This window comes from Ochotona curzoniae, unplaced genomic scaffold (genome assembly GCF_017591425.1).
Source record: "Ochotona curzoniae isolate NIBS_2020 unplaced genomic scaffold, NIBS_Ocur_1.0 scaffold_4683, whole genome shotgun sequence".
Taxonomy (NCBI): domain Eukaryota; kingdom Metazoa; phylum Chordata; class Mammalia; order Lagomorpha; family Ochotonidae; genus Ochotona; species Ochotona curzoniae.
Window position 1 is genome coordinate 123,768 of NW_024467121.1, and position 14,394 is coordinate 138,161.

Consider the following 14,394-nt stretch of genomic DNA (forward strand, 5'->3'; position numbering starts at 1 on the left):
TTGGACAGTTACAGAAAATAAAACAACATGAACACAACAGCTTCTCTATAGGTTGTACGCTTAATAAAGCTTACTGCCATAAAGATTCAATAAGTGTCAAAACACAAAACATTCTAATAGAATCAATGTTAAGTGATACTCAAAATCATGGTAGCTCTACATAGTCACAAAATCAACATTTCTCTGGAGACATGAAGAACTTTTCTCTGATCACAAATACAGGACCTGTAAAATTCATAAACTTTCCAGTGTGACAGTTTAAAGCATTTCAATGATGACATTCTTGCTTCCATTCTATCATCCCGCATCTTCCTTTACACACAGCATAAAGCACTGTCTCATGCTATAGGATATTCATATTTAATCATGGCACAAAGAGAAACAGGTCTCTGCAATACAGACCAACAATCAAGTGTACTTAAAGAAAGCCAATACAGTGCTTAGTCTTTTAAGCATATTTTAAAATTCTTTTATAATTTGAAACTTCTTTTGGTGAAACATTAAGGCACAGGTATTAGCAGTTGGATCAAAGCTTTTAAAAGTGTGTGAGAATCCAGGAAACAATCAGTGTTTCACAACTTTTATTTTGAGAGGAATCACCCAACAGAGTTGGAACATGGTAACAATGTAGTTCTGGATACTGAAAACTAAGATTTGGCTAAACCATATAAAAACACTTTCAATTTAGTGAACTTCAGAGCATGTACTAAACTGAATTAGCCTTCAAAGAACATATTTTCCTTCATGAAATAAAACCAATCAGTAAGGAATACATTCCACATGAAGAGCCTCTTGCATATCTCCCTGTAACAGCCTGAGTTTATGCTTAGCTTGGGGGTAAGCTCACTACGGAACTCCTAACAACAAAGGATGTGGAGTGGTGGCAGAAAAAATGCTGTTGTCACATCTTATATCTGCAAAGAACAAACTGCACAGCACACACCCATTCCCTGCACTATGCTTACCAAGTATATTTATACTGCAATATTAAATAAGTATATCAAAGTTCTAAACAGGGATCTGAGAAACAGCCACGTGTGAGTTAGTTCTCTACTACACTGAAAAAAAAAAACCCAGGTGCACCAAAAGCAATTCCCTCTACTTCCTTCTAATGTCAGATATGATAATCTTTCAGTGACTTAGAAGCCAAAAGTTCTGAAGTACAGCAAACTAGTTACCTTGGGGAACATGCGAAACTACATTCACTACCAAATCTTTCTTACCAACAGAAAGAGCCATACAAAAGCCAAGCCCAAATTTAGACTTAGCTAACACAGAACCAGTTTGTGAAAATAATATGGTCTCTTCTAGTTTTTTTAAAATATAATCAGTGTCTATTTTTTCTTGATGCAAAAACAAGGCAAAAATCAGAAAGAAAAAGGTAAATACTTTTAAAATCTAGATATACATCTTTTTTTCCCCCTGGGAAGAATACACTCTTTAAATTGTCTCATAAAGCAAGGAAACATTTCACCTATGTTAAAGACCTGTGGTAAAGACTTGGTTGTGACAACAGAATATGCTTAGCTAAGTAACACTGAGTCTGTTCGACTTGCCAGCATGTGTGGATACTCCCATCAACTCATTCTGCTTTGGGGCACCAGCTTCTCTGAGTTGATGAGAGGTTCCAGCTGAGACGGAACCAAACTAATTTTGTGCTTTCCAAATGATGCTTCAATTTAAAACCTAAGAAGATTTTTCCAAAACTGGATTAGAAAAAAATGTATGGAAGATGTTATTCACACAAGAAAGCAGCTACACCCTATTTGAGATAATGTAACACTTCAGTGGTTCAATTTGTTTGGAGGGGTACAGCATGTAAGGTCAAGTTCTTACAGGCAAACTGCTCATCAGCTACCCAGAGCAGGGGACTGTGGATACATAAATAGCTGAGACAATGTTCAAATGCTAACTGGGGAACCCAGAATGAGTGTGTGAGAATTTGATATATTATTTCTCTTTTTCTGTTATTATCAATTTTTCAAAAAAAATAAATTGAAAGAGATAAAAGCTATCTTCCGTTCCAGGCAATTTGGGTAATAAATGTAGGGTAAAATTATTTCTACAATAAATATGCAGTCTTAACCTCTTATTGAAATACAACATAGTACAAGATTTAGAGGGAAAAAAACCAATACCTGGAAATGACAGGTGACTTGCTGCCATTCATTGTATTTGTTCTTTCCCAAGGTTTTCTTGTTGGTTCTTTAAAAATAAGAAATAAATGTTATCTTATATTCTTCTAGAGTTATTATAAAACAACGAATTACTAAATGCCATCATACTTGCTTATGTGGTTGTAATAAAGATTTAAAATTCTAAATGTGAAGGATTCTAATTTGCGCAATACTAAACCCTAAAATAAGAAGTAAGCGTGACATTTCCTAGGAAAAACATAGACTCTTATGCCAAAAATATAATAATTCTATAAACCAGAGGGTAATAGGTTTCTTTAATACAGATGTAAAAAGAAAAAGATAATTTTTATTAACTACGATAGTTTATATTAATTAGAATGGGATATTTACCCATACCATTTTAACTGCCAATGGTCAAACAAAACAAATAATGTGTATAATGTCTATGTACTACAACTTTTTTTTTTAAAGATTTATTTTATTTTATTTGAGAGTCAGATATACTGAGAGGAGGAGAGAGAGAGAGGAAGATCTTCCTTCCAATGATTCACTCCCCAAGTGAGCGCAACGGTCGATGCTATGCCAATCCGAAGCCAGGATCCAGGAACCCCTTCCGGGTATCCCACATGGGTGCAGGGTCCCAAAGCTTTGGGCTGTTCTCCACTGCTTTCCCAGGCCACAAGCAGGGAGCTGGATGGGAAGTGGAGCTGCCGGGATTAGAACTGGCGCCCATATGGGATCCTGGTGCGTTCAAGGCGAGGACTTTAGCCGCTAGGCCACGCCGCCAGGCCCCACAACATTCATTTAAAAAAAAATTTATTCCTTTACTTGAAAGGTAGAGTGTCAGAAAGGGAGAAACACAGAGATATCTCCTGGTTTGCTCTCCAAATGGCTCAAACAGCTGGTGTGTCTCAGGATGAAGTAAGGAGCCAAGAACTCTGTCCAGTTCTCTCACAGGGTGACGGGGTCCCAAAAACTGAAAACATCATCTGCTTTCCCCAGCACTTTAGCAGGGATCTGGATGAGAAGCGGAATATCCGGGTCTCAAACCAGTGTTCTGACAGGAAAGCATTGCAAGCTGTCGCTTAACCAGCTGTGCCACAATGCCAACCTTAGCATCATCTCACCTTAATTCAAACAGGCCTCTTGGGTAAAATACTCAGATAATTCAAAATAAATTTGGGAATCATGAAATTGAATTGCACTTCCCTGACTCTTAAGATAATTCTTGGGACTCAGCAATCAGTACAAAAGATTATACTGGCCTGTGAGGTTATGATTCCACTGCACAGTCTTAACAAAGAAACTGCACCAAGTTCTGAAGTCCTTCAACTGCCTTCAGTGCATTCTCCTTTTGGTAGCCTGTGGCCTCTCAAACCATGCATATAAACAACTAAATGCAAACTCTCTCAGGATTCTGAATTTCCGTGGTGGCAAGCAGAAATGTGGGCATTAAGCCTTAAAATCTCACCAATCATTGATTCCTCCCTTTCTCACTATATTTTTTAGTCTTTAGTCTATATTCTAATAGCTAAAACATTCTCTCAGTGACCACCAGAGTCGTAACAAGTTTCAGAGCTGACCAGGGAATATCATGAGGTCCAGAAAGATGGAATCACCAGAACACCCCACTGGCAGCTGGCTGAGCAGATAGGAACAAGTCCTGAATAAACAGATAATTTGAAGGGGGCAGTTGTTACCAAAGAGGTAGGTGGAAAGGTTAGGAAGCATTTCCAAGGTGGTCAGAGTGCAGGCAGTAGAGAGATCTTCCATTAACCAGCCAAATTCTTTGTCTTTAAAAGGTACTTACTTATTTGAAAAATAGGAATAAACAGAGACACCAAGACCAAGGTCCATCTATCGGTTCACTTCCCACATGCCTGCACTGTCTGGGACTGGGCCAAAGCTGAAGCTGGGAGCTGGGAAAGCAAGCCAGGGCCCCTAGTGGTGGGTGGAACTTAGCTGAGTCATCACCACTGCCTCCCAGGGCGCACATGAGCAGGAAGCTGGAGCCAGGCAGCAGAGCCATCAGACACTCTGACATCTTAAAGGATGTCTTTCCCTCTAGGTCAAACACCTGCTCCCCCATTAATCTCAGAAGGGCTCATGCAGTTGGTTGCGAGGAGGAGTGCAGTACAGTGCAATTCACTCCCCTGGGAGCAGAGAGAACAAGGCTGTCTTCTCTGGAAGGAGCCAGATGTGTTCAGGAGGAAGTGCACACGTAGGGTTACCTTCAGAGGGTCTGGATCTTAACTTGCATCAGCTGCTGCAAGCATTTTTGAGGAGTGCAACAGCAGATGGAAGATGTCTGCCCCTACCCCCACAAATACCCCAACAAAACACATCACACCAAAAAGAAAACCGAATGAAACAAATAAAAACCAAGCCCCAAGCCCAACTGAATGAATTCTTCATTATATTACAACCACACACATGTGCTTGACTAAAGGTTTATGAAAACACTTCCCATCCAGCTCTCTGCCTGTGGCCTGGGGAAACAGTGGAGGGTGGCCCAAAGCCTTGGGACCCTGCACCTGCATGGGAGACCCAGAAGAGGCTCCTGACCCTTGGCTTTGTATTGGCTCAGTTCTGGCCACTGTGGTCACTTGGGCAGCGAACCAGTGGACACCAGATCTTTCTGTCTTGTCTCTAAATCTACTTTCCACTAAAACTAACAAATCTGAATATATACATATATAAATTAACCTGTTTAAGAGTCCACAGGTGTGTTGAGGAAACTAGTTACAAGGTAGACATGTCAATGATGACATGCTTACAGTGTCACTACTCAAAATGAGACTGAGGGACAGAGAGGGTGGGGTCTATAGTCATACACAATAATGTATTTTGTGAAAATGCAAGCCTAGAGGCAAGTGGTAGTCTCTCTAAACCAAAACACGTTGACTATACACAGACATTTCCCTAAAATGGTGCCTTAGAGACCACCTAGATACTAATTCAACATTTTTCTTTTTTGTCATATCATTCCAAAATAGATCAGAAGGGAGACAGTTTAACTCTAAAGACTTCAAATATGAAGAAGCAATATATATTTGAAACAATTTCATATTCTCAGCTTGGATATGGTACTAACCACCTCCAGTAAAATACACTTTGCTAATATTCCAAGTATATCTTCTAAGCCCAAGAGTCCTCCATATCAGACACTTTGCTGAATTCAAGAACACTTTCAAAAGCTTTATCTTTTTAAGCTTCCAAGTTAGAAGTTTTATTTTTCTGATTATCCATACAATTCAAATGAATGCTTCAGATTATATCCTTCTCAATTTGACAATGTTTTGGAACAGCCAGCACTGCTAGCTGACATGTCCACTTGTTTACCTTTAAGAATCAACTACTGGGCCCGGCACGGTAGCTTAGCGGCTAAAAGTCCTTGCTTTGCAAGCGCCGGGATCTCAATATGGGCACTAATTCTAATCCCGGCGGTCCCACTTCCCATCCAGCTCCCTGCTTGTGGCCTGGGAAAGCAGTTGAGGCCAGCCCAAGACCTTGGGATCCTGCACCCGCGTGGGAGACCCGGAAGAAACCTTTAGCTCCTGGCTTTGGATCGGCTCAGTTCTGACTGTCGCGGCCAGTGGAGGAGTAAACCAGCAGATGGAAGACCTTCCTTTCTGACTCTCCTCCTCTCTGTATATCTGACTTTCCAATAAAAAATAAATAAAACTTAAAAAAAAAAAATCAATTACTAAAAATAGTTCCCTTTCATCTAATCATGTATTTTCCTTCTTTTTGTGAACTGAAATCACCAACAATAATAGACAGAGAATACGAAAAACTATAGGTTTTAAAGAATCATATGAAAAAACTTTTTGAGACTTAGCAGCTCTCCCATTATCAGGAATAAAGCAGCAGGATTTCTGGGTTGGCGAAAGCTAATGTTTTTCAGGGCCAGCCATGAACTTGAATATCACAGAAAGCAAGCAGCCACTTGGTTCAAACACAGGAGAAAGAGGGATTCTTAAGCGGGCAGGACTAATATTTACAGAACGCTTCTAAATGTTAAGGTACGTCTCTTCAACTTACCAGGTGTGCTTGTTGAAGAGGCCTTAGAAGTTACAGGCTCTGACTCTTCCTACATATAGAGAAACATATATTAACATCACAACCTACAGTTGGACACCTTCAGTGTTGAACATTTCTACTTCCAATTCTCTTTCTGCTCATTCCTTCCCCTGTCCTTGCCCCTTCCACTTCCTCTCTGGTTTCTTCCTTCTGTCCCCTTCCCAGTATTTTCACCTTCCACCTTAACTCCTTTCCTTGACACATGTTCTCGCCAAGAACCTGTACAAGCCAAGGCTACGAAGTCCCATGTAGGAGACAGATTTGAAGAGTGCAGGGAGAGCAGTGGTGTGACTTGTGAACACTAACGTGTGTCACAAAGATGAGTGTGCTCAGCTGCAGTCAGACGGACCGGGGACGAAACTATACATATATCAGCGGCACAACTAGGAAGCAGAAGTTTACCCAAGGAAAAGGAGGGAAAACTGCCGAGGGAGTCTAATGTCTTCAGATCAAATTAAGGCAAAGAAACCCAGATTCTAAGACATCAAAAAACTCAAGTCAGGCTTAGAAACAGATTTAACTCCATAGGCTTAAGCTTTCATGCTTATCCTAACTGATAAATAAGACTCAAACACTAGAAAATTTACAAAGTTCATATTAGGTGGCCTTTGACACAATTCCCAATTTCTAGAATGAACAGTCCTAGAATGTCACATTTTAAAATGTGTTCTTTATTCACTTACACTTTTGTCCTCTTTTGGTTCTGTTTCTATTGTTGATCCCTTTTCAGCAATTCTTCTCCTAGAAAAAAAGCAAGTCAGATTTAAAAAATTATATCATACAAACTCCTCCTTCTCCAACAGGGAAGAACTGCGTCTAGGTATCTGGGATAAACTTACAAAAGTCCCCTCAATTTTGTACATTTTTATTGCAATGAAATTTCTTACCTCCTGGCCAGCAGGGCACTCATTTCTTCCATTAAACCACTACCCCCTAAGGGAAGAGGTCCATTTCCACGACCTGTATCTGTTTTGGATGCTGCCGAGTTCACACCAATGGGACTCCCTCCACTGGGGAAGGAGGAATCCTCCACCTTAATGAGAATCGCACACATAACAAATGCTGTGGTTAGATGACCATATTTTATTAATATTACATTCAAAACAGAAGCATCTTCAATGTTAACTTCAAATAACTAAACCTTAGGACCCAAAAGAGTGAACAGCCCTGACCTTACAGTATATGGACATTTTTGCTGAAGTCAGTATCACTAGTAATGGGACAAAACAGCATCACAGGTCTCCCAATGTAATATGCTGAGAAGAACAACTTAACTGTGGTGTAGTCCCACTGAAAAAAATGTATAACCTGAATCTAACCTTGAAGGAAAAACTCAAAGATTATAAAAAACAGCTATCTTCAAAAATATCACAATAGAAAAACAAAACAAACAAAAAAAACTGAAGAATTATTCAATTATAGTAAATTAAAGAGATATTACAACTATACACAACATAGGATCTTAAGACTTAGGAAAATAATGACCACAAAAGACATTGCTGCACAGTCAAATTTGAAATGTATTTGTAGACTATAATATTTCAGTTATTAAACCTTTAGATTTTTATAATTATACTGTGATTACATTGGAAAGATTTTATTCATGGAAGTAGTAACCTAGCGACCAAAGTCCTCACTTCGCACGACCAGGATCCCATATAAGCACCGGTTTGTATTCCAGCAGCTCCACTTCCCATCCAGCTCTCTGCTTGCGGCCTGGGAAAGCAGCTGAGGAGGATGTCCCAAAGCCTTGAGATCCTGCACCCACGTGGGAGACCTAGAGGAAGCTCTTGGCTCCTGATCAGCTCAGCTCTGGCCGTTGCAGCCATTTGGGGAGGAAAGCAGTGGATGGGAGATCTTTGTTTCTCTTTCTCTCTGTGAATCTGACTTTCCAATAAATAAATCTTAGAAAAAAAAAATCATGGAAAGTGTGAAGAAATCAGGCATGGTATCAAAATTTCTTTGAACTAAAACAAGGTTTTAATTCCACTTTCTACACTTGACCTTAACCAAAAGGCCGAGAAGCGATGTTCAGCTTCTACGAGCTTTTTGAATGCTCTCGTTCTAAAAAATTCACATTGACGTATTCAGGAAAACAAAACAAGCACATGATGTCTCTGATTTTCAAATCACATGGACAAAAAGTGACTGCAACAGAAGAAATAGAAGGCAAATATTGATAAAATGTTACTCAGTTATTCAAACTATTCTTTATACCACTCTTGTAATTTTTCTCTAAAAAATTATTCCCATTCTTTAAACCAAGTAAGATAACAACATAGAGTTCAATAAATGCAGTCTTTTGAGTATGTTGAAACAATACATAAAAACACAGTAATCTGTAATGTATTTACCCGTGACACTTTCCTAAGTTTCGCTCCAGCAATTGCAGCTGCAAGTCCAGTTAAAGGGCGATTGTCCTCTGATATGGATCCCGAAAAAAATCCAGATGCAGGGAGGGGAGGGGCAGGAGGAGGTGGTGGAGGAGGGGGCACTTGATTAGGAAGAGGAGGAGGGGGAGGTGGTGGTGGAGGCCCAGAGGATGGCAGTGGAGGGGGTGGTGGAGGCCCTGGGGGTGGAGGGAGTGCTGTCTGGACAGGGCCTGATGGGAGAGGGGGAGGTGGAGGAGGTGCAGGTGGTCCCAAGACAATGCCTGATAGAAAGAAATGTTAAATAAGGCCATCAATAAGAGAACCAAATTAATGATATTTTATTTGGAAAGGTAGGTAGATTTATGCTACATTACACTGACTCAAACCTTTACTACAATCTATCACATGATTAAAATCTAGATTAGTTTTAAAAAGATGAAAATATAAGACCAAATGTATAAATCTACTTAGTTTATTAAGATTTTAGTAATAACACTATGCAACAGATAATCTACAGTTTTCCTCCTTGAAGATTCAGTAAATAAAGTAAATGCTGATAAACTTTAAAAGAGAGGTTACGCAGCACTGGAAAAAAAAACCAAAAACACAAAAACCTTGGTATACTAATAATGCAGTGGTAGCTGGTATCATTTGGGAAGGCAGACACCAAATCATCAGTGTGAATCCTAAAAGCTGAGTCAATAAATCCTACTATTATTTAGACATTTGGTTATTTGAAGTACAAAGGGGCTGAAATAAAAACATAAAACAGGGGTGGTCCCAGGTTTCAGTATCTTAAAAAAAAAAAAGTACTCCTGGCATTTAGATCCAGTATCTAGCCAAGACAGATAATCAATGGAGTAAAGGAGCTTACTAGTACAAAGGAAACCTCTCAACATAACTAACTGAATAACCTAGAGTTTGAAGTACAGCTGTTCTAGCTTATAGGATGACAAAAGACATTTCCAGGGGCTAGGATAATGGCATAGCTGGTTAGGGTGAAACCTCACCTGTAAGGTTCACAGCCCATCCAGCTCCCAGTTAACATGCCTGTGAAGGTAGTGGAAGATGGCCCGGTACTCACATGGGAGACCTGGCTTCAGACTGACCCAGTCTGAGCTACTGTGGCCATCTGGGGAGTGAACCAGTAGATTGAAGATCTGACTCTCCCTTTAACTCTTTGAAATACACAAATTAAAAAAAATTAAAATAAAATAGGCTGTTAAGCATCTTAATTACTTATTAAACCAGATCCTCTCACTTGACAACCTCCTGCTTCTGTTACCATTACAGCTAGGTGTGTGTGTTGGGGGGTAAATGGGCAGGGCATATATAGAGGATGAGCTCTTTCGGTTGTGTCTTCAGACCACTTCCCGTAATCCTGGACTGTGGGAACCTTTAGGGAACATGCCAAGTTTGGCATCCTTTCTGCTTCTCCTGTAAATTTAGGATTCAACCCAGGGCTTAGTTAGGGTAGATTCATCCTGAAAACCCAAGGTAGGAAGCCACTCAACATAGCAAAGTCCCCAGTACAATAGAGTTCCACATCAGAACCATTCTGGAGGACACTTCAGAAGATCACTCCAATAACTACAGCTGGGAAATAAGTAGATGGTCTCTAAGCTCCTCCCAAAATTCAAGACAACTTGGATCAATGTGGAGCCCTCCACTCAAACTGCAAACAAATAGACCAGCAACGAATGCTAGAAAACAACTTTCATAATACTGAAGATGCTAAACACTAGCTCAGTTTGAATACTCCCTACATTAAAACTCCAAGTGCAATAATCCAACAGAATGAAAAATTCTTTCCACTTCAACTTTCTAAATAAAAACCAAAACATGGCACGCTGGCATTTCGATGTTTCACAACTGAAACACCCTACCCCTCCTTCTAAGGCACTGAAAGGCTGTTGCCATGTAACACTTCAAGTGAGGAGCTGTTAGTGGCAATAAGAAAGCCTTACCCTGTTGGGCTGGAGTCTCGGCCGGCTGAGAGGCTGTCTGCAAGCCTGGCTCAGAAGCAGAGGAGTCTCCCAGCACAGAGTTTAGAGGAGTCTCAACAGAGGCAGGGGCAGCTGCAGAGGGAGAAGGGAGAACACTAGGCTTGGATGAGGGAGTTGAGGCAATAGGGGTGCTTGGAGGAGAAGCTTGAGATCCACAGTGTGAGAGTGATGCGAGGGAAGGCAGTGGAGGCGGTGGCGGTGGCGGCGGCGGCGGTGGAGCTGCTGGCCCTGAGGTAGGCGGTGGAGACACTGGGTATGTTACAGAATCAAGCAGCCCGTTGGGAGCTGTCGGTGACGGAGGCATTTGGGGCACAGGAGAAGAGACACAAACAGGGAGGACAGGCCTTGGACCAGTAGCTTTGCCTGGGGGGCTGCTAATCATTATTGGAGGAGATGGAGGGAGGGGCGAAAAATTGGAAGTAGACCAGGCACAGGGCTTCGTAGCTGGAGGCTGAGAAGAGGGTGTGTTCACAGGAGAAGAAGGTCGAGAGTTTTTGTTCATAGGACGAGGAACTGTAGCATAATGGGGAAGAACAGGGTGGAAGGCTGAACCTAAAGATGTTGCAAAACGTGTCGCTGAGTGTCGCAGTGGTGGTGTAGGGGGTGTGGAAGTAGGTGGCAAAGCAGTCACTACAGCATAATCAGGAGTGGCCTCTGACACTGGAGCTGAGATGACTTTAGCATATGATGGAGGAGGTGCTGAAGGAGGCTGGCAACTGGAATACTCAGGAAGTGGAGCGTTATACAGGGAGCTGTCTGGAGATGGAGCTGGACAGAGGTGGAAAGCAGCAGCAAGAGACAGGATAAAAAGGGAGAGAGAAAAAGGGAGCTAGTGAAGCCACAAAACCAGCATTCAGACAAAATGCATAAATGTAGACTACAGTTAGTACCAGAGAATTAGGCACATTCTTATTAGGCACACAACTTATTTTTACCCAAGAAAATTGAACTTTAACTTGTAAATACATCTTGAGATCCAGAAGAATGAAATATGCTTTTCTAATAAGTGTATTTATAAATTAAATTAATTTGTACTCTACAAGAGAATAGTAATTGTTTTAATTATTATTTAGTCCACTAAGGGGACATTAAGATTATATAAATAGGATCATGAACAGAAACAGTAATAAATGTAATAAATAGCAAAACTGGCCAAATGTTTACTCCAAAAGGTAAGTAATCTATGCAATGCTTATTTGTGGAAAAGTTTTATTCAGTCATAACTCTAGAAAGTAACCAAGCAATAAAAAAACAAATCCATTAACTTAAACAATCAACCAACCTATCAATATTTAATCAATGTACATTGAGACATTTGATATACGTCAAAAGAAATAACACTTAAATCCTGATTAATCTTAATTTTAGTGAATGTTAAAATACCAACATTTCAGACATATCTTAATCTTAATGCTTTTCTAAAAATTCCATAAAATTTAGTAATTTCCAAAATACTGGAAAATGTAAACTGCTAATTTTTGAAGAAAGTATTTTTTGATTTGCCGTTTCAATTCCCCCTCCAAAAACTGCAGATCACAATGAGGCAAATTTCTTGCTGAATGACACTTTACTACTACATTTGCTATTTAAGATAATTTAAACAATTTCATGAGGGAAATATATTCCAAGTTCATCCAACATAAAAATTCCACATAAAAACACACTTTATCGCCCACTTGCAGGGAATTAGAAAACCAGAATGCAGAATAAAAACTTCTAAGAGTTTTCTTTAACTCTCTAAGCAATAAAGGCAATACAGAGAGAAATAAAAAGAAACGCTACAGCAGTCAGTGCTGCACACGTTTCCCAACTTGGAACATACGGTTTAATGTCCAAGTACTATCTCAAGTGTGGAATATTCTACACTGCCACCCGCACCCAGGAGAGCGAGGCACTCCTTACCAGCACTGGAGACTCTGCGCTCACGCTCCCGCTCCCACTCCAGCTGCTCCTGCCGCTCCAGCTGCTCCTGCCGCTCCCGCTCCAGGCGCTCCAGCCTCTCCCGCTCTAGCCGCTCCTGCCGTTCCCGTTCTTGTCTCTCTCTCTCCAGTTGCTCTTGCTCCAGTCGCTCTCGCTCTAGCCTTTCTCTTTCTAACCTCTCTCTCTCCAACCTTTCCCGCTCCATTCTTTCTCTCTCCAGCCTTTCCCGTTCCAGCTCCTTCTGTCTTTGCTGCTCCTGTAGTTGCCTGGAATTAAGTAAGAAACCACATCAATGGCTGCCCATCATTAAAAAGCCTTTCTTCTCACAATAAGTCTCAGTGAACTTCATTTCTGATTCAAGCGAAAGCAGCATAGAACATGCAATCAACTTCTCTCCTGCCCCACGAGGGAAGGCTACCTCACACAGAGATGACTTAGCTTTGCACAAAGGAAAATAATTTCTCTAATTAGCATCATGCTGGATGAATGCTTCAGCACATTATGCCAAGCAGTGCCTAGTTTCACTTGTACTTTTTATGAATAAAATGTGACATAAGTGACTTTCAAATGACACAACACTTGAATAACCAAGTTATTAACCATTTAATGAAAAAACCCAACAAAGTGTTCCCTAATTCCTAAAATGTACCATTGATTTTAATCATATAAGTAATATGCTATAATTTCAGAACATATAGTTTTGGGCTACAGCAATGGCTCAAGAAACAAAATGCTAAATGAAAAGACACAAGTAAGAAAAATAAACTTTTAAGTAAAAACTTTACTTTGCTGTGAAGGACTTATGAAAAAATAATGCATGGATTTCCACACACACAGTTTCAATCAATCTTCTTTGGACTCCAGATATACATAAACCTAGACTATATATGGGAACCATTTTTCTGCCAAGGGTCATTGGAATGGACATTATTCATGGGCCACACACAATTATTAGCTTAAAAATTTGCCTTCTGTAGACTTGCTGAATTTCAAATTCCCACCTATGGTTGCCTTACATGGCCTTGAGGCTGGAGACTTCCCCACACCTGTTCCAGATCTTTCCTCATGTTAAAAAACACACATAAACTTTAACAGACAAATAGAATGGAGTCATATTCCTTTACTACTCAAATCTCGCTTTTTCTTCCCCTTAATGTGCTGTGACAGTTTCCTAAGGCACACTGGGATCTTTATTTCCATGAGCGGGTAAATCCACCTTGATGAGCTGCCCGCAGTTTACATAATCTCCTATGGGAGAACTTGAATTACTCTAATATTACTATAAACACAGCAGCATACATGTATCTTAATCTCTGAGTTCTCTCTCAACCAGGTTTTTTTTTAAAGATTTATTTTTATTATTTTTTTATTGGAAAGGCGGATATATAGAGAGGAGAGACAGAGAGGAAGATCTTCCGTCCGATGATTCACTCCCCAAGTGAGCGTAACGGCCAATGCTATGCCGATCCGAAGCCAGGAGCCTCTTCCGGGTCTCCCACGCGGGTGCAGGGTCCCAAAGCTTTGGGCCGTCCTTGACTGCTTTCCCGGGCCACAGGCAGGGAGCTGGAAGGGAAGCGGGGCTGCTGGGATAGAACCTGCGCCCATATGGGATCCCGGGTGTGCAAGGCAAGGACCTTAACCACTGAGCCACCGTGCTGGGCCCGTCCAGTTCTTTTTTTTTTTTTTTTTTAAGGCATTTCAAAAGATACAATTTGAAATTTCCAATGACTAATTATCAGCACAGCTCTCACCTGCTGGTTATGTCCCAGGTGTTTTTAGATGAGTCTATGTATTATGTCACTGAATCTTCCACACAATGCTATGAAATATGTGTAGAAAGAATGCTGAAAAGGATGGTCAGTATGAACATACAGA

At 40.6% G+C, this 14,394-nt stretch overlaps 1 protein-coding gene across 1 annotated transcript in view; it reads right to left on the bottom strand.

Annotated features, from left to right (window-relative positions):
* ENAH (ENAH actin regulator) overlaps positions 1 to 14,394 on the bottom strand; it is a 135,790-nt gene that overhangs the window by 8,300 nt on the left and 113,096 nt on the right. Inside the window, exons 6-12 of the mRNA XM_040968285.1 lie at positions 12,502 to 12,785; positions 10,561 to 10,671; positions 8,576 to 8,874; positions 7,109 to 7,254; positions 6,905 to 6,962; positions 6,183 to 6,231; positions 2,139 to 2,205 (exon numbers count right to left, since the gene is read on the bottom strand). Of these exons, the coding sequence (XP_040824219.1) occupies positions 2,139 to 2,205; positions 6,183 to 6,231; positions 6,905 to 6,962; positions 7,109 to 7,254; positions 8,576 to 8,874; positions 10,561 to 10,671; positions 12,502 to 12,785 (1,014 nt within the window). The remainder of the gene's footprint in view (positions 1 to 2,138; positions 2,206 to 6,182; positions 6,232 to 6,904; positions 6,963 to 7,108; positions 7,255 to 8,575; positions 8,875 to 10,560; positions 10,672 to 12,501; positions 12,786 to 14,394) is intronic.